The 21,082-nt window shown below is 51.7% G+C and overlaps 1 protein-coding gene across 3 annotated transcripts in view; it reads right to left on the reverse strand.

Annotated features, from left to right (window-relative positions):
- Nucleotides 1-21,082, reverse strand: part of CDCA7L (cell division cycle associated 7 like) — a 42,305-nt gene that overhangs the window by 11,774 nt on the left and 9,449 nt on the right. For all 3 annotated transcript variants that reach the window (XM_062178577.1, XM_062178576.1, XM_062178578.1), the window contains exon 2: nt 1,240-1,380. In XM_062178577.1, the coding sequence (XP_062034561.1) occupies nt 1,240-1,380 (141 nt within the window). The remainder of the gene's footprint in view (nt 1-1,239; nt 1,381-21,082) is intronic.

The following is a 21,082-nucleotide window of genomic DNA, read 5'->3' on the forward strand; positions in this document are numbered from 1 at the left end:
TCCCTGCTCCCCACGCACACTGCCACGGGCCAGCTGAGGGTGCTGCGGCCACACTGGGCGCCATAAAGGGCACGTGTGACCAAGTCAGCAGTCTCCCAACAGCTGCTCTGTCTCCTAAGGCCCAGGGCAGGCTGGACACTCTGCTGGCTCCGAAGGCCCCCAGGGTCCACTCCCCCCTGCTGCCTGACCTGCTCTGAAGAGAGGGGGAGTGGTCAGAGCCCAGGCCTACACGGGGCCCTGGTGGGAAGGACGAGGGCTCCAGCAGATGCAGAGCGAAGTGGGGGAAGGCATGGGTGTGCGGAACATGGCAGAAGTTTCCTCCCCACCATAGGAGTCACCAAGACAGGGGGAGGAGGACAAGGAGGAGGAAGGATCAAGGGCAGAGAAAGATGGAGCTAAAGACAGGGAACCAGGAAAGCCAGCCGGCTGGCTGGCAGACAGAGGACGGGGCAGACAGGCCCCTCTGCACACAGGAGCAGGCTCCCCCAGCAGGCCGCAGAGAGGCACTGTGGCAGGAGCAAGAGCCGAGGTATGCGGGAAGAGCAGTGGCAGAGCGGGACGCAGCGGGCCTGGGGCCGTGGCCAGGGTCTGGAGACGGACTCAGCATCTGCACTTAGAGATGGGCCAGGGTCTGGAGACGGACTCCTAGCATCTGCACTTAGAGATGGGACAAGGCCAGAGTCACCAACGAGTAGGCAGCAGCCCCTTCCCCTCCTCACACGGACTGCTTCCCTTCCTGCCGCGGCCAGCAGCACCCAGGGTGGGCCTCCACACCGCGGCCAGGGTCAGGGCAGTGGCAAGGCACAGAAACACCGCGGAAGGAGAGGTAGTCTGACGGCTGCGGCCCGAGGCAAACCTCCAGGAAGTGAGCCCCAGTAGAACTGCGACTTGTGCTTGCTACAGATCAAAGCGACCCGAGAATGACACTGGCCCGGCAGCTGCAAAGAGGCAGGAGCGCCTGCTGCACCCGGAAGGCAGGGTTCACTCTTCCTGCCAGCCATGGAGGGGGTGGTCTGAATACAGCAGGGAGCAAAGATCTGATCACATGAGGGTCCTCTATTAATAACAACAACAATAATAATACCATAGGCGGGAAGAAACCAAGAGGTGCAAAGTTTTGGCAATGAGACGCCTGCCGGCTAAGCGGCCTCAGCGACCGCAAACCGAGGCACAAACCGAGGCACAAACCGAGGCGTCTCGGCCCCCAGGCTCAGGCCTGGGGAGGAAGCAGCATCCTACCTGTGCCGGGGACCCCAGCGAGTCAAAGCTATCACGGCTCCCCTCTGGCGAGAGGGTTTCCATGGGAACCTCATCTGCAAAGCCCAGGAACTCCTCCTCGTCGCTGGGGGCGTTGAAGATGTCAGCCACCTCCTTAGGGACCTGTTTTGGGGTCAGAAGAGGAAAACCGGGCACTGTTACAATCGCGTCAGGACTGGGACTGTTCAACTCCCGACTTTCCCCCGTGGGCCGTGGTTACCCAGAAGGCCCTGGGCACCCTGAGCAGGTGCTGCAGCCAAGACCTTACAGCCGGGGGGTGGGGGGGGACGGACAGTGGGGGAAAGGGAGGGAAGAGATGAGAGTGCCAAATTCTGGAGGCATCAGAGAAGACAGCAGAGAACCTCATGTGCTTGGGCCCCTGCCACCCATGTGGGTGGGAGGCCTGGGTGGAGTTCTAGGCTCCTGGTTTCAGCCTGGCCCAGCCCCATGCGATGTGGCCATTCGGGGAGTGAATGAATAGACAGAAGACCTCACCGTGTCCCCCTCTCTCTGTTACTCTGCTTTTCAAAATAAATAAAATAGGGGCCGGTGCTCTGGCATAGCGGGTAAAGCCACCGCCTGCAGTGCTGGCATCCCATATGGGCGCCAGTTCAAGTCCTGGCTGCTCCACTTCCAATCCAGCTCTCTGCTGTGGCCTGGGAAAGCAGTAGAAGATGGCTCAAGTCCTTGGGCCCCTGCACCCACGTGGGAGACCTGGGAGAAGCTCCTGGCTCCTAGCTTCAAATCAGTACAGCTACAGCCATTGTGGCCAAGTGGGGACTGAACCAGCAGATTGAAGACCTCTCTCTTGGTCTAGCCTTCTCTCTGTAACTCTTGACTTTCAAATAAATAAATAAATAAAATAAATCTTTAAAAAAAATGTAGGGACACTCCCCACTTTCCAGAGACTGCCAAGGCCAGGCTTAGGGAGAAGCCATCTTTCCTCTCTGAACCAAAATGAGAAAACAGGCACAGGTCTCTAAAAACCACCCGTCTTTCATTCTTCTCTACTGGTGGGTTTGTCTTTAAATGCTACACATGTAAAAGATTCCACAGAACATCAGCAAAGCCTTTTCTTTTTTTTTTTTTAATTTAATTTAATTTTATTTTTTTGACAGGCAGAGTGGACAGTGAGAGAGAGAGACAGAGAGAAAGGTCTTCCTTCCGTTGGTTCACCCTCCAATGGCTGCCGCGGTACACAGAGAAAGGAGAGGCAGAGAGAGAGAAAAAGTCTTCCATCCACTGATCCATTCCCCAATTGGTTCCATCTGCTGGTTCACTCCCCAACTGGCCGCGACAGCTGGAGCTGTGCTGATCCAGAGCCAGGAGCTTCTTCCGGGTCTCCCACGTAGGTGCCATCTTTCACTTGGGCCATCTTCCACTGCTTTCCTAGGCCATAGCAGAGAGTTGGATCCAAAGTGGAGCAGCTGGGACTCGAACCGGCGCCCATATCGGATGGCACCACTGCAGGTAGCCGCTTTACCTGCTGCACCACAGCACCGGCCTCTCATCATTTACTCTGTGACATCTGGACTGTCCACAAGATGCCTTTTGTCACCCTCGGGGGTGGGAGGCCAGGGGGATTCACTCAGCAAGGTCCACGCATGTCTGTGTGGCCTGACGCTGGGCTGTGCTGCTTTCCACCACCTCTGAGCTCTCTGCTCCCTTCTAACCGCACTCAGGGGAGGCATGCGGCAGCCATTCCACGCCAGGTGACGTGTACTTCCCAGCGCGCCACAAGAGGAGGGGAAAAACCACACACAAATCCGGTTTGTAAAATTTCACCCGAAAAGTTTCCCAACAAAAGCAGGCGGAAGAGAAAGGAACGCACACACGTGGACAGCTCAGCAACTCTGCCTGGGGGTGATCTCAACTCCTCTGTGTTCCTAACCCAACCCTCCTTCCAGCTCACTGCAAGGCAGCCCCAGACAGCGTGGCAGCTCGGCCTGCAGCGCCATCAAGCGGGCGGGCCGTCGCTGTGCACGGTTCCTCGCCTTTCTGTAACCCTACAGCTCATTTGCATTCCGACCCAAATCTGGCCCACACATGGGTCACCGCCTCCTCGGCACTTTCTTTTCTTTTTTTTTCTTGCAACTTATTTCTTTAAGAAATGCAGTCATGCGATCGGGGAGCTTGCCAGAGTCCGACGTTTGGAGAGGCGGAGCGCTCATCTGCTGGTCCACTGCCCCCATGCCTGCAGTGACCAGGGCTGGGCTGGGCCACAGCTGGGGACTCATTCCAGGTCCCCACGTGGGTGCCAAGGACCCAGCCACCTGAGTCGGCCCCACCACTTTCTGGAGCCTGCATTAGCAGGACACGGGAGTGAGGAGCAGGCACTCCGATGTGGGCTGTGGGCCGTGGGCAGTCTAAGCGCGGGGAGACACACTCACCCCGGGCTTCTCTTCAGCTGCAGCCCCAGGGGGGAGGTCAGCAGCACTTTGGGTTTCCTGTAACTTGTAGCTGACTTCCGAGGCTTGCTGAGACTTCGGCTCACTTGTTTACGACAGACTGCACTTCCTTCGGAAAGCACATGAACGTCTGGCTCGCTCGCGTGCTCGCTCTCCATGTGCTGCAGCCTGAGCAACAAGGTGGCACCTGCCAGGCTTCCGCATGGCAAAAACACCCTTTGTCCTCGGAGGTCAACAGGCAGGGTGACGGCCGGGATTCTGTGACCGCCCGACAGGCTGGCATCCACAGAGCAGAGTGATGGCGGGGCAGGGATGCTCCCAGGCCAGCGCCCCTTCGCAGAGGGGCCGACATCCCCTGTAACATGAGCACCGATCACTCACACCCCTCCTCTTCTCTCCCACCGTGTGCATTTAGGGTTATTATTATTATTTTTTTTTTAAGATCCATTTGTTTGGGCCGGCGCCTCGGCTCACTAGGCTAATCCTCTGCCTGCGGCGCTGGTACCCCAGGTTCTAGTCCGGGTTGGGGCGCCGGTTGTCCCCATTACTCCTCTTCCAGTCCAGCTTTCTGCTGTGGCCCGGGAAGTCAGTGGAGGATGGCCCAAGTGCTTGGGCCCTGCACCTGCAAGGGAGACCAGGAGGAAACATCTGGCTCCTGGTTTCGGATCAGCATAGCGCACCGGCTGTGGCAGCCATTTGGGGGGTGAACCAATGGAAGGAAGACCTTTCTTTCTGTCTCTCTAACTTTGCCTGTCAAAAAAAAAATCCATTTGTTTGAAAGACAGGATAACAGAGAGAGAGGAAGAAACAGAAAGACATCTTTCCTCTGCAGGTTCACTCCCCACAGATAGCTTCAATGGTTAGAGCTTGGCCAGGCAGCAGCCAGGAACCAGGAACTCCACCGGGGTCTCCTGGCAGGTGGCAAGGGCTCAAGTACTTGGGCTGCCTTCCACTGCCTTCCAGTGTGCCCGAGTAGGAAGCAGGGTCGGAAGCGGAGCAGCTGGGACTCACACTGGCAGTGCGACACGGCATGCCGGCATCACCAGCAGCGTGGCAACCCACCACAACACAACACAGACCCCACACTCTATGTGCTGCCATCCATGCTGTCTTCATTTCATTCTGACGCTCTGACTGTCCCAAAGCTCCAACTGTCCTGGGAGCTCCATCAAGCCAGCGCCTGTGTCCTCCTGACGCGACATCGTCATCTGAGCTCCTCACACCAAGCTAACCTTGCCCACGTCCTGCCCCGGACCTCAAGTCAGCCGCGTCTCCAAAGAGCACCTTTCACTGGGGAATGGCTCTGAGACATCAAGACCAGAGCACTCTTCGCGACCTTTGCTAAAGAGCCATCACTTCCCGGACTGATGCTGTGGCGCAGCGACTTAAGCTGCCGCCTGTGACTCCCATGTGGGCTCCGGTTCAAGTCCCTGCTAATGTTCCTGGGAAAGCAGCACATGATGGCCCAAGTGCTTGAGCCCGTCACCCACTTTGGAGACCCAGATAAAGCTCCTGGCTCTGGCCTGGCCCAGCCCCACCTGGCTGTTGTAGCCATTTGAGGAATGAAGCAGATGGAGGATTCTTTTTTTCTCTCTCTTCCCCTGTAACTCTTTCAAATAAATCAATCTCAAGTAAATAAATCCATAAATCAGTCAATCAATCAATCCTGTTGTCACTGCTCTGGGCTCTTTGGAGAAAGCCAAGATGTCTCCCATCTCTGGCATCGCAAGTTCAGAGGCACGTTCTGAATTAGAGTCAGATGTGGCAGGGTTCCTTCCCACGCCCCACAACCCCATGCTGGTGTCTTCCTTCCCCATGACGGAAGCCCCCATCACCTATATTCCCAGCACCTTGATCTATGAGACACAAGGCACGGTGCCAAGTCACACCACGGACAGACCACCACTGACAATCAATCACTTTCACGTTTTCTTCACAGCCCTCTCTCCCCTGGGACACCCAGACAGTCACACCTGGGGAGGCAAAGGTGCTGCCATCGGGCGGAGAGTAGACAGAGAAGCCTGCGGGGGGTGACATTTACTAACGACTTTTTTTTTTTTAACTTTTATTTAATGAATATAAATTTCCAGTATACAGCTTATGGATTACAATGGCTTCCCCTTCCCATAATTTCCCTCCCACCCGCAACCCTCCCCTCTCCCGCTCCCTCTCCCTTTCCATTCACATCAAGATTCATTTTCAATTCTATTTATATACAGGAGATCAATTTAGTATAAATACTTCAACAGTTTGCACCCACATAGAAACACAAAGTGAAACATACTGTTTGAGTACTAGTTATAGCATTAAATCAAAATGTACAGTACATTAAGGACAGAGATCCCACATCAGGAGCAAGCGCACAGTGGCTCCTGTTGTTGACCCAACAAATTGACACTCTAGTTTATGGCGCCAGTAACCACCCTAGGCTGTCGTCATGAGTTGCCAAGGCTATGGAAGCCTTCCAAGTTCCCCGACTCTGATCATATTTAGACAAGGTCATAAAAGACAGGTTGAGGATAGTAATCAATGATTCTAAGAGTGGCCTTAACCAGGTCTGAACAATTATACAGCATTAAGTGGGGAAGAGGACCATCAGTACACACAGGTTGGGAGTAGAGCCATTGGTGGTAGAGTAGAGGTTATGATTACAAAGGAATGAGGCCCAAGTGCACTAGACAGGGTCTAGAACAAAGGACAGAGTCATTATTAGAGGAGCTAAGAAAGGTGCTGTCTAAGCTACAAGTAATTTTTCTGATTGAGAGGCAAATAGAACCTGATAGAAGGGGCTTGATAATAATCTGTTGGGCTTTAGGCCTTGTAAGTTAAGAGGCCCAGACCTATCTATCTCTTCACATGGGGTATATCCTAAGGGAGGTGTGAACCTCCTAGGGGAAGGCACTCTGTTGACTTTCATTACTTGGCTGGCCTGGGAGGAGAGCTGGCCAGGTAAAGGCAGCGGGCATCTCTAACAAGAAATTTACAGTTCTGCCTGCAATGTTGCTGACCCTACTTGACCATCCCCTCAGCTGCAGTGGTCACTTTGGAAGTTGGGCTGAGTGAAGGGCTTTTCAGCTTAGAGCCAAGAAGATCTGTGGCTCTGACCTGGGCATCCTTCGACTCCAGGGCAGGTCCATTTCCAGTGATCCAACTCTTGGCAGAGCTGCCAGGGCTCTTGACAAGCTGACTTCTGCTGAAGCCCAGGCTTACCACATTGAAAGCCACCGCAGTGGACTGGCCTGTTGGGTCTCCTTGAGGGCAGATCACTGTACAGATCAGCCATTAATAGGCCTGCCACCCATTGCTTCTGATGCCTAGCTTTCTTTTCCTCCTGGTTTGTGTTAAAGCAGACCAGACGATGCAAGTCAAGGGAGTGCCCGTGTCCCATCTCTAATCTTTGGTGGCCTGAACTACAAGTCTATAGTCACAGGCATGTTCTGTAGTAGTTTTTCTAAGGTAGACAATGCCCATGAGGAAAATTATATTCTCACTTTAAAACTTTCTTTCCCTTTGGTCTGAAAGGGAGGGTTTTTTTTCTACTTACTGTATACTTCGCTGATGGCGATGTGAATCCAGCTATGAGATTATTAGTTAAGTTCTTATTTTGGCTATGCTATTACAGAAAAATGTTAGCCATCTCTTATAAGGTCTAAAGATTAAATTGTGCATCCTACAGATTCCTTCATAATAGAATTAGTTCCCTACCTTGAAGAGAATAGAGAAGTGAAAGAACAAGTTGGGCTTAGAATAGAGAAATGAGGGAGCAAGTCCTAGATCACTTGCTGACAATAGCTTTTACTGCTCTTCCAGGATGCTCTTAGACGCTCTTAGGTGGAACTGAAGCTTCCTTTTCAGAGTGCATGGGGTGAGCGACACAGTGACCCACTCGGACGCCACCACCTTGACTCAGGCCGGCAGACTGTTCCCACCTTGTTGGTGCACAATTAGGACAAATATCAAGGCAGCAAAAATGGCAGCCACAGCTACTCTGACAACAAATCTGCCTTCCTGGACCCCGAGAGGGCTCAGGGGCCCCCAGTTGACACTCTGACAGCTCCCCTGGCAGGTGCAGAGTGGGGTCCTCAAAAGCCACCTGGATGCCTTGTACACTGTGTGTCCATGCTGAACTATCTTTATACCCAGTTGGGTTCACCTCACAAATGACTCATCCTTAGTCCTCTTTAATCAAGATCTTAAATGCTTCTGGTTTAAAAACTACTAGAAATTAATGGTTTAATCAAAGCAAGGTTTTGGGGGGGGGGTCTGTTTTTGCTTTTGTTTTATTTATTTGAAAGTCAGAGTTACAGAGAGAGAAGGACAGAGAGTTACAGAGAGAGAGAGAGAAATCTTCCATCTGCTGGTTCATTTCCCAACTGGACGCAAAGGCCAGGGCTGGGCCAGACCGAAGCCAGTAGCTTCATCTGGGTCTCTCACATGGGTGCAGGGGCCCACGCACTTGGGCCATCCTCTGATCCTTCCCAGGTGCATTAGCAGGGAGCTGGATCAAAAGTGGAACAGCCAGGATTTGAACCAGCACCCATATGGAATGCTGGCATTGTCCCAGGCAGTGGCTTAACCCACTGCGCCACAACACTGGGTCCCCAATCAAAGGAGGTTTACTGTTTGGTGTGTGGAGAGGCTGTGAACAGAGCCTCACCCTGATCCAGTCCCTGGGGAAAATGCACACTTTTGCAGGGAGGTGGAGAATCTGCACCTGCCACTCTTATCTCTTCCAAGACATCTTTTATTGTTGTGTGAACACACATAGGAGACACAGCACCTACAGCCGCCAAGCCTAGTCCCTAAGGTGGCCCCGGGAGCGAGGGACCAGGCATCCATTTTGGCCTTTGTCTTTGCGACTTCTCACCGTTCTCCAAGTCCAGAGGCCTGGGCCCGGCAGCCTGCCTTCACGGTGTTTGTTACAGGGCGGCACCCCATGTGCGGGTTCAGACAAGCGCACACGGGGCACAGAGAGGCTTGGAGAGGAACGGACGGCTTCCAGCAGCCACTACACTGGCCCCGCGCCATTGTGCACAGTGCCTCGGCAACCAACGCCTGTGTCCCCAACTGATTCCTCCTTCCGCACCTGTGACTGCCACATCTGCTCCATTAGGAGCCCGTAATTACCGATTAGGAACAAAAGGAAAGAACGCACTTTCACACAGCGCTTGCATTCATGGGGTACGCAAGGCTCTGGTTCCTGCTGCTGCACTTCCAAAGGTGTTCCATCATCACCATCATCATCATCATCATTATTTGAAAAGCCGAGAGACAGACAGCAGAACACTTCCATCCGCCGGGCTGGACCAGGCCAAAGTCAGGAGCCTGCATCTCCATCTGGGTCTGGCATGTTGGTGGCAGGAGTTGCAAGCGCCTGAGCCAGCATCTGCTGCCTCCTATGGTGGCCCTGTAGCAAGACTGTGGATTGGCAGCCATGTAGCTGGAATGCAAACCAGGTGTCCCAAGTGGCAGCTTAACCTCCCTGCCACACACCTGCCCCTTTCTAAAGGTATCAAGGGAAGAAATTCAGAGAGTCACAAGCTTTAGAAATGAGCAAAAATCTCCGTAAGATATTCAAGTGCCCTCGGTGCAATGAAGAGATTCATGGGTGCAGCAGAGGTGGCCGGAGATGGCCCAGCGGGAGAAGGATCCCGAGACAACCTCCCGAGGCAGGGCAGATCGACGGCACGGGGACAGGTCGGGTCCAGGACTCTGCCAGGTTCCTGTTCCATTCAGTGACCCGCTGTGCACCCTGCAGTCTGGGCAGAGCACCCAAAACTTTCTCCAAGTCTATTTTCCTGTTGATGACAACAGATGCCAACTGAGAGGCCAGGGTTGCGGCACAGCAAGTTAAGCGGCCAACTGCAATGCCAGCATCCCCTATGGGATCAGGTTCGAGTCCCGGCTGCTCCGCTTCTGATCCAGCTCCCTGCTAATGTACCTGGGAAAGCAGCAGAGGACGGCCCAAGTACCTGGGCCCCTGCCACCCATGTGGGAGACCTGGGTGGTTCCAGCCTCCAGCCTTCAGCCTGGTCCAGCCCTGGTTGTTGCCGCATTTGGAAGCAGTGGGACGATCTCTTTCTCTCCCTCTCCTTATAACTTTGCCTTTCAAATAAATAAATGTTCTAAAGAACTAAAGAGAAGGAAAATAGCAAATTCCCAGCCAATGGGTGGTGTTTATAATACTCAGACTCACATAAATTGGGGTAACTGCAATCTAGTGAACCAAAAAGAAATAAAGAAAATAAGCATTTCCAAGTAAAACGACTGCTTCCCTGTTCCTAAAAACCCCAGACCCAGTTACGCTCTTCTAAGGTTCTGAACGGTGCCCGTACTGCTTCGCTGTGTCCCTGCTGGAATGAGCGCTGTGAATACATCAAAGGACTCATTCCCTGGTCAGAACGCAGCCATGAGGAGGGGACCCCTGGCACCCAACACAGGGCCTCGCCCAGCGCACTGAGAGGTATCCGACCTCATAGTCCGATCTCCTAGGGAATGCAGGCTGGGTCAAGAGATGCGTGCCGCCCCATCCTATGCGAGAGGAATTCAGAATTTTCAGCCGGAACACCAAGGCATGTATGTGCAACGTGGTCACCCTCACGGCCCCTCTTAGGACAAGGACTGCAGTCTTCACCTAAGAAGCCCTGTCAACCCCCTGAGCAGCTGGCATGCAGCCTCTCGGTGAAGGCGACAGGTGGGACACCTGCACCCTGCCACCCCACTGGAGTGCCGGGCTTCCACCCTCGCTCCAGCTCCAGCCTCCAGCTTCCTGCTAACGCAGACCCCAGGAGGCTCAAGGCATTGGGTTCCTGCCAGGCTCCTGCAGACCTGGAGTGAGTTCCTGGCTCTGTTGCAGGTACTTGGCGAATCAGTCAGTGGACGGAGTCTTCTCCCCATCTCTCTTAATAAAATCACCTGAGATTCCATCTCTAGAACAGAAGTTGCCAAGGCGACAGGCTTCAGGGCCAGCCAGGCAGGTGTACCGCAAGGGCAGCAGGTGAGGTGTACGACAACGTGAGATGGCGCTGACCACTGAGCTTAAGGCCATGTCAGCAGGGAAGCTGCTCCTCCCTCACCGCAGCCATCAGGATTCAGGATCCTGCGTGCCCGATCCTCCGGGTTCCTGGAGAATCCAGGAATCTGAGTCTCGAAGACAAATCTGCCAGCTCCAATGTCAGCTTCCAACGGAAGGACCGAAAGTGTGGACCTCACACTCGTTCACAGAAGCACACAGCAGAACCACAGGGCCTGGGAGAACAAGGAAACTGAGTGCCCGAATTTCAAATACTATAGCGGACCCACCAGTACTTGGTAGTGATGGTGGTGGTCACCAGTGCTAAGAAAATTATTGAGAACTTTCAAATCAAAAATATCTCTTCCTATGTTCACTGTAGCATCATTTACAACAGAAAAAAAGTGGAAGCAACCCAAGTACATGTATCAACAGAAATACACACACACACAGACATACACACGGGAATAGTATTCAGCCTTCAAAAGGAAACAAATTCTGACCCATGCTACATCATGGATAAACCTTGAAATAAAATACTAATAAATAAGACACATGCCAAGGGCTGGTGTTCTGGTGCAACGGGTTAACCCACTGTTGCAATGCCAAAATCCTGCCTCAGAATGCTGGTTCAAGTCCCACTGCTCTGCTTCCAACCCAATTTCTTGCTAATGAACCTAGGGAGCCCACAGAAAACGGCCCAGTGTATTTTAACTACTACCTGTATTTTTTCAAAATTCTATGTATTCATTTTTCCTGTATTTAAACGCCAGAGCAACAGAGACAGAGACAAATAGAGAGCTTCCCTCTGCTGGTTCATTCCTTCAATATCTGCAACAGCAAGGGTGGGTGTCCGGCTGAAACCAGGAGCCAGGAACTCCATCCTGGTCTCCCACACGAGTAGCAGGGTCCCAAGTACTTGAGCCATTATCTGCTGTTTTCCTGAGAGGCAGACTGGCTACTCCACACTCAGACACTCTGTTAGGGGAGGCCGGCATCCCAAGCAACATTTTCACTACTGCACCAGCCACCTGCTCTCAACCACAATATTCAAAAATTCAGCAATAAAAGACAACCTAAGAGGGGGAAGGAAATTTCCCTCCCTTTAATGAATGCAGTCTTCTCAATTGACAGAACAAGTCTAGACTTCAGCCCCCTGGCAGTGCCACCGGTGCTGCAGTGGCATGGGGGTGCACAAAGCCAGCCTCTCGCCTAGACGGCTCAGGTACAGACTCTGGGGCCTGGCGAATGCCCACCCTGAGCCCAGCTGTCTGGACTGCTCAGCGCAGAAGTCGTCTCAAAGTGTGGAGGACAGGGCTGGGCGCAGACCCACACATGGCCGGACTCCAGCCTTGTTGCAGCCCAAGGAAGGCGTAGCGATGCCAGCAACTCCCGCCGAGCGGGCGCCTTCCCGGCCATTTCTGAGTAACACAAAGCAATGCTCTGGCAGCCTCTCTCTGACACTGCCCTCCGCCAGCGTGGGTCTCAATTAAAGTTCAATTAAAGAACTAATTAAGCTATAAAAAGAAGACCTCTCACACTGCCAACGGATTTTTCCATCAAGTATCTACCTTTGAAAACAGACTAATGTGATGTGTCGTTACTCCTACAGCCTGTAGTATAAAATGACAGCTTGTGTGGATTTCCGTGATATTCCAATCCATCCTTCCGGAGTTAGGAACCACCACCCCCAGCCAAGAGGAACACACTGGTCAGTACTGGCTTTCTGAAGGCAGTGCCAATGAGAGGCTCTTTACGACACGATGCTGATTAAGCCTCGGAAATGCTTCTGACTCCAGGACCTGAGTGTGTAGTTCACCCAGAAACAAGCTCCATTTTAAGCCCTGAGGAGCAGTACAAAGGAAATTCACGCACACGGCTACATTTTCTGCTTGTTTCCAAGGCAATTTTGATGGCCATCATGGCAGGATTTACACAGCACACACGCTCCTGCATCTGTGAAAGGCAACAGCTCACAAACAGAAAAGCATCGTCCCACGTCCCCTTCAGCCCACCGCGAAGGGGACCTGTGCATCGTCCCCACCATGAACATGGGCATTTCCTTAGCTATCTTATGATTAAACTGGGGAGTCCAGGAGACACGTACACGCCCCACGCCGCTTACAGGAACTAACCCCCAAGGGAATCACAGGCCCAAATGAAAAACCTCGAACTGTACAACTTCCAGACGAAGTCAAGAGAAAATCCTCGTGACCTGGGGTTAGGCAAAGAACTGTTAACACGACACCCACAGGGGCTGGCACTGTGGCCTAGCGGGTAAGGTCACAGCCTGCAGCGCTGGCATCCTTGTGTGAGTCCTGGATGCTTCACTTCTGATCCAGCTCCCTGCTGACGGCCTGGGAAAGCCAATAGAAGGTGGCCCAGGTCCTTGGGCCCCTGCACACCCACATGGGAGACCCAGATGAAGCTCCTGCTCCTCGCTTTGGCCAGGCCCAGCCCTGGCTGTTATGGCCATTTGGGGAGTGAACCAGTGGATGGAACATCTCTCTCTCTCTCTCTCTCTCTGCCTCTCTGTAACTCTTTCAAATAAATAAATAAATAAGAGTTTTTTTTTTTTTAAAGATTTGTCCATTTATTTGAGAGCCAGAGTTACAAAGAGAAGGAGAGACAGAGAGAGATCTTCCATACGCTAGTTTATTCCCCAAACAGCCGCAATGGCCAGAGCTGGGCTAATCCAAAGCCAAGAGCTTCATCCGGGTCTCCCACATGAGTGCAGGGGCCCAAGCACTCAGGCCATTTTCCACTGCCCTCCCAAGCCACTAGCAGGGAGCTTGATCAGAAGTGGAACAGCCAGGACTCGAACCAGCACCCACACGGGATGCCTGTGCTGCAGGCAGAGGCCTAACCTATATACTACAGCGCCGGCCCCATAAATAAATCTTAAAAAAAAAAAAAAAAAAAAAAAAAAAAAAAAAAAAAAAAAAAAAAAACCTCAACAACTTCATCAGCAGCACAAGGCAGGTTTTACAAACCCAAATATTAGATCTGAGCTTCTGCTCTTCCAAGACCAAATAAGAGAAGGCAAAGATAAGCCACAGGCTGAGAGAGAGAGTCTGCAACTCCTGTATCTGATAAACGACCACTACCCAGAATACGGAAAGAAACTCTCGACACTCAGTAAGGAGAAACCCAATTAAACACTGGACACGAGATCTGAGCAGACACTTCAGCAACGACACATGGAGGGCGGAGAAGCCCACGTGAGCAGATGACTGACAGCTTGAGTGACTGAGGAAATGCAACCTGAACCTACGAGGAGCCGCAGCCACTGAACTATCGCAGCGACTGAAAAACAAGACAGCACCAAGGGCTGCCAGGCACACAGAGCAACTGGCACTCAGACGGCGATGGCTGACGCAGAACGGGAGGGCCGCTCAGGCAAGCAGCCTGGTGGCAAAGCACCCTCGTCCTGGGCCCTACCAACCCCACTCCCAGGCACTCACCAAGTGAGCTGAACACTCACGTTCACACAATGCCACCCTGACCCAGTGTTCTTCAAGTTCTAGCCCAGTGTCTTCCAGCAGCCTAAGGCAACTAGCGAGAAGATAAACACACAATGCAATAGTAACCAGCAATAGGAAAGGAACCAATGACTGACAGCCACCAGGATCACAGGCCAATGCACTGTGACAGAGGAAACGGGCTACACCTCCTGTGATCCCGCTGGACCACATCTGGGGGAAGGCAAAGACCACAGAGAGAGAAACCCGTCAGTGACCGCCTGGGACTGGGGCGGGGACAGAACCCACGGGAGTGAGAACCCAGCTGGAGGGCACCCTAGCAAGGGCAAGCGGCACTGGGTACCAGCCTTTAGTGAAGAAAGAGTGCGGGCCGGCACTGCGGCTCAATAGGCTAATCCTCCGCCTTGCGGCACTGGCACCCCGGGTTCTAGTCCCGGTTGGGGCGCCGGATTCTGTCCCAGTTGCTCCTCTTCCAGTCCAGCTCTCTGCTGTGGCCCGGGAAGGCAGTGGAGGATGGCCCAAGTGCTTGGGCCCTGCACCCGCATGGGAGACCAGGAGAAGCACCTGGCTCCTGCCTTCGGATCAGCCACACATCATTTTATAATGCACATTTTCCATGAACATTTTGAGGATGGTGGATATGTATGTTTCAAAGTTCACTGCACCAAAATAAACTTTTAATTCAATTTTCTAGGAAATTTTGTAGAAGATTTATTTATTTACAGTCTGTGTGTGTGTGCGTGTGTGTGAGGTGGAGAGGGAGAGAGAGGGTGAGAGAGGGAGGAAGGGAGGGAGGGAGGAAGGGAGGGAGGGAAGGAGGGGAGACACAGATCAACCATCCACTGCTTCACTCCCCAGACGTCTACAACAGCAGGTGCGAGGCCAGGCTGAAGCCCAGGAGCCAGGACCTCCCCAGCGAGTGGCAGGGACTCAGGTCTTGAGCAGTCATCTTGCTTCTTCCTGAGCACATTAGCAGGCAGGTGCATCGGAAGGGGAGCAGCCAGGACATGACACGGTGCTCTTATGGGATATGGATGCTGCAAGCAGAGGGCTAACCCACTGCACCACAAGACCCACCCAATTTTCTATGAACCTTCTGAAGAGCCCTCGTATAATTAAAATGTGATGCAGGCAACACCACAAATCAATGGGAAAGGGACAGTGCTGTCAGTAAACCCTGCAGGCAGCAGCAGCTGTATGAGGGATGGAGCTCATTGTGCTTCTCTCCTGATACCTGCAGATCAGATGGTATAAGAGCTAAATGGCTAGCAAACCACAAAGGAGAATTAGTGTAAGTATGTATCTGGCCCCTGGGTGGGGAGGACTTTAACCAACATAAAGGCCATCAAAATGGAAAAGATGACATCATCAAAATAAAAATCATCAAGTTCTTACCTAAAACAAAATTGAGAGGAAAAAAATAAAGTGAGAGGGCAAATGACCCGTCAGAAATAGGGCAAAGCACATTTTACTGAAAAGCTCCTCTCCTTCGAAATACACCAAGAATCGCAGATAAAAAAAGAACAGAAAATTCACTGAATATGAGTCGCAGAAGAGGCTAAATAAAAACTGTTTTTAAAACTCTTTGATCTACTTCATAATGAAAGGAACGGAAATGACAACAAGCACAGCTCTCACCCAGCAACTCAGCAACACTGTGTTGTAGCTTTTAAGAACCTGCCCAGCAGTGAGGAGTAAGTGCCAGACAAGCCTCCCTACACAGAAGTGGCGGGGAGACCCCAGGCCCGAGGCTTCACAAGAGAAACATGGCCAGACACACGTCAAACGGGACAGCTCATGTAAAACAGTGCACGGCTGTTCTTCAAGTCAGCTGCAAAAAAATCCAGCTATGTTCAGGGTGATGGAGAATGAGAACTCCTGCTAGCAGTTAAGAGAACCAAAAAATAAAGAATTATCAGGAGCAGGCGCTGAGCCCAGCAGCTCAGACACCAGCCTGCTTCATGCATGGAAAGCCAAGACACTGTGGCAAGAAATGACCTACATGAAGGATCTCTGTGAGTGAGACCCCAGTGGAAAGAAGGGGCCGTCAAGGAAGGAGGGACCTTCCTCTGAAGGGAGGACAGAACTTCCACTTTTCTTATGGCCTTGTCTAAATAAGGTTGGAGTTTGTGGACTCAAGAGGCTTCCATAGCCTTGGCAGCTCATGACAAGAGCCTCGGGTGATTACTGACGTCATAAATAAGAGTGTCAATTGTTAAATCAACAACGGGAGTCCCTGTGCACTTGCTCCCCACGTAGGACCTCTGTCCTCAATGTGTTGTACTATGCAAATTAACGGTAAAACTAGTATTCAAACAGTACTTTATACTTTGTGTGTCTGTGTGGGTGCAAACTGTTGAAATCTTTACTTAGTATAAAGTTGGTCTTCTGTATATAATTAAAAATGATTCTTAATGAAGAATGGGATGGGAGAGGGAGTAGGGGGTGGGATGGGAATGGGGGTGGGAGGGTGGGTATGGGGTAAGAACCACTATATTCCTAAAGCTGTACCTATGAAATTTGTATTCATTAAATAAAATTTTTCTTAAAAAAGAAAAAATAAAGACACCAGCCTCCCATCTCAAAACCTGGGTTTGATTACCCTGCTCTGGCTCCTGGAGATCCTGGGAGGCGGTGAGAAAGGCTTCATCAAAATTAAAAACTCACATACATCAAAAGTAAAATACTTAGGGATAAGCTTAACTAAAAAGTGCAAATCTTGTGCACTAAAAACTACAAAACATTACTGAAGAAAATTCAGACACAAATGGAAAGCCATCCACAATACCAGTATCTTACTGCCTTTTGGTTTTTTTTTGCAAAAATAGAAAAACCTATCTTGAAATTCACACGAGAGGCAGACATTTGTCCTAGGAGTCAGGATTCCACACTGCAGTGCCTGGGTGCAACACTCAACCCCAGCTCCAGACACCAGCTTCCAGCTAACACGGACCCTGCGAGAAAGCAGTGGTGGCTTAGGTAACTGGGCTCCCCCCATACACCCCACAATATAGGAGACTTGGATTAAGTTCCTGGCTCCCAGTTGTGGGCATCTGGGGAGTGAACCAGGAGATGGGTGCCCTCTCTCATCCCTCAAGTAAATAAATTTGGTTTTGAGGTTTACACAGAAGCTCAGGGACTCCTTGGAAAAGGACAGTGTTGGAGGACTCACACTTCCTGACCTCAATCCTTACTGCAAAGCTACAATGATCAAAATAACGGGGTCCTGGCATACCACAGACAAACAGACCAATGAAAATGAACAGAGCGCCCAGAAATTAACCCCCATGTATATGCACAAATGACTTCTGACAAAAGTGCCAAGCCCATCCAGAGGGTAAGGACGGTCTCTTCAACAAATGCAGTTGAGAACACTGATATAGCCACATGCAGAAGAATGAACATTAACTCAAAGGCCCAAACAGAAAAGCTAAAACCATTAAAAACTCATACGAGAAAACATTGCTCTAGTTGTGGCAATGATTTCTTGGATGCAGCAACAAGAGATCAAACAGATACACCAGGGGCCAGCTGAATGCATGGTGTTAAGCTGCTGCTGGAAACACAGACATCCCACACTGGAAGGCCAGTGCGAGCCCTAGCTCTTCCACTTCATACCCAGCTCCCTGCTAAAGTGCCTGGGAAGGCAGTGAAAGATGGCCCAGGTACTGGGGCCCCTGCTACCCATGTGGAGTGAACCAGTGAATGAAAGGGCACGTACTCTCTACTCTGCATCTCAAGTAAATACATAATTTTTAAAAATCCAGATAAAATGCACTTCATAAAAAACTTAAACCGTGTGCATCAGTAAGCACTATCAAGACACAGCAAGATACAACTATTTCCACATCATGTGTCTGAGAAGGGGTTAATACCCAGAAAATGTAAGTAACCCCTACAACCCAACCACAAAGAACCCAAATATGAAATTGGCAAAGAACTTGGATTAACAGTTCTGCAAAGAAACTGGTATATGAGGGCCAAGGAGCATACAGAAAGAGGCTTCACATCACTCATCATTAGGGAAATGCAAATCAGAATCACACCCATCAGAATGACCAAATCAAAAATCGCAAGACAGGGGGCTGGCACTGTGATGCAGCAGCTGAGACTCCACCTGCTGTGCCAGCATCCCCTATGGGCGCTGGTTCATGTTCCGGCTGCTCCACTTCCGATCCAGCTCCCTGCTATTGTGCCTTGGAGAACAACAGAAGATGGCTCAAGTGCTTGGGGCCCTGGCTTCGGATCAGCCCAACTCCAGCCATTGCAGCCACTTGGGGAATAAACCAACGGATGGAAGACTTTCTGTCTCTCCCTCTCAGTCACTCTGCCTCTCAAATAAATAAAATCTAAAAAAAAAAAAAAAAAAAAAGGAGGATAACTAGTACTGGCAAGGATGTGATGAAACTGGAACCCGTTTGTGCTACTGGTAAGAAGATTAAAGAGCACAGTGACCATGTGCACCACTAGGATGGCTGCACAGTAATTAAAATTTACCACTGCCGCAAGATCTAGCCATATCCACTTTTAGGCACACATCCCAAAGAACTGAAAGCAAGTACCGGAGCAGGTTCTGGAATACAAACGTCCCGTCACTACAAACCAATGCATTATTCCCAACAGCCAACAAGTGCAAAGAACCGACACATCCGCCGACAGACGAATGACGATGGGTAAGAGAACGTGCTATGTGCACACACTCGTGACGGATTGTTCTTCAGCCCAAAAAGGAACAGATTTTAATGCGTGCTACAGCATCGATGAACACTGAGTATTTCCTTAGTGAAAAGAGCCCGTCAAAAAGGACAAGGATGCATGATTCCACCTGCATGACACACCTGGGACAGGCAAATTCGCAGAGAGAAACCTCAATGGGAGGAAGTGCTGGGGAGCTACCCTTTCCCGGGCACAGTTTCCATTCAGAAAGATGAAAAGGTGATGGGCGTGCAACACTGTGCCTACCCTTACCCACTGACTGTACACGCAGAGTACTAAGTTAGGACGGGTATTTCACCACAAGCTTTCAAAGTCGCAGCCCCAGACAGTGGGTACTTGGCACAGCAGTTAAGACACCACTTGGGACACCCACATCCCCAAACAGAGTCACCAGGTTCGAGCCCTGGCTACACCCGATTCCAGCTTCCTGAAGACGCACACCCTAGGAGGCAGCAGGTGACGTCTCAAATATTCAAGTCCCTGCCACCCAAGTGAGACCTGGACTGAGTTTCTAGCTCCTGGCTCTGCCTGGCACAGCCCCTACCGTCGCAGGCATTTGGAGAATGAATCAGAGGATGGGAGCTCTATACATAAACTAACTTTTAATAAGTGTCCTCCCCCCAATCAATATGGTTTTTGGAAAGAGGAAACCCAATTCAGGAAGACACAGCCATGTTCAGCCACGTGCTGCAGGCTGGGGCCATGGAGCCCTGAGCCTCCAACACTTGTCCATGCTAGGCACCACGTCTCTGCAGCACGGGGACAGGGACGATCCGCAGAGTCTCAGAGAAGTCCGGGTGCTGCCCCAGTCCCCTGGGGCACCTGACTTGGCAGTGGGGGCGGTGGTGGGCAACACTCCCGGGAGCAGGCAGCTGCGGGACAGAGTCCAACTGCAGAAGGATTGCCTGTCACTTCCCGGGGTGGGGAGGAGGACTGAGACCGGAGTGGGCCGGAGCCCTGCAGGCAAGTGTCCCATCCATCTTCAAACTGACGGGGATCCCCACCCCACAGCAGGCCCAGCAGCCTGGGTACGGGCATGCTCTTGGACACGACCGCCCAGCTCAGAGCACCGCCGGCTGGGGAAGCTGAGCCCTGGAGACCCCGGAGAGCCCACAGAGCTAAGAGCACATCGGTTCTCAGTGCCTGATTACAGCGGCTCAGGAGGACAGCCAGGCGCTCTCTGCAGTGAGCTTCCGGAATCAGCAGCGTGGGCAAACAGAAACTCAGGTGAAGGCGGCCTCGTAAGAGGCCACGTGCGCATGTGGGAAAGGCTGGGGAACCACCTGATTTTAAAGACCAAGACAAAAACAAAAACAAAAGGCCCAAAATCAACTGTCAGGAAAACAAAACAACACCAAAAAAGCAGAAAACAGTGAGGAATAAGCAATGGAGTGAAATACATTTTACCCTTCTGAACTTTCTTTTTAAACAAATTCTCATGGAAAACATACTAGGCATCTTGCATTAAAAATGTTCCTATGGCCGGCGCAGCGGCTCACTAGGCTAATCCTCTGCCTTGCGGCGCCGGCACACCGGGTTCTAGTCCCGGTCGGGGCACCGATCCTGTCCCGGTTGCCCCTCTTCCAGGCCAGCTCTCTGCTGTGGCTAGGGAGTGCAGTGGAGGATGGCCCAAGTCCTTGGGACCTGCACCCCATGGGAGACCAGGAGAAGCACCTGGCTCCTGCCATCGGATCAGTGTGGTGTGCCGGCCACAGCGCGCCTACTGCGGCGGCCATTGGAGGGTGAACCAACGGCAAAAGGAAGACCTTTCTCTCTGTCTCTCTCTCACTGTCCACTCTGCCTGTCAAAAATTAAAAAAAAAAAAAAAAGTTCCTAGGATGGGACCAGCTTTGTGGTCTAGTGGGTTAATCTGCCGCCTGCCACATCCCACATCAGCATCCCATCAGCATCCCATATGGGCACAGTCTCGTGTCCAGGCTGCTCCACTTCCAATCCAGCTCCCCGCTAATATGCCTGGGAAGTGGTGGAAAACACTGCACCCACATGGGAAACCTGGATGAAACTCCTGGCTTTGGTCTGGCCCAGCCCCGGCCATTGTAGCCACTTGGGGAGTGAACCAGCAGATGGAAGATTCTATCTCCCACCCTGCCCCCAACATCTCTTTCTGTAACTCTTTCAAATAAATAAATAAATATTATTTAAAATGATCTTAGGAATGTCACTGTCAACTAAAGTTTGCCCCCTAC

The sequence above is a fragment of the Lepus europaeus genome, chromosome 20, assembly GCF_033115175.1.
Source record: "Lepus europaeus isolate LE1 chromosome 20, mLepTim1.pri, whole genome shotgun sequence".
Taxonomy (NCBI): domain Eukaryota; kingdom Metazoa; phylum Chordata; class Mammalia; order Lagomorpha; family Leporidae; genus Lepus; species Lepus europaeus.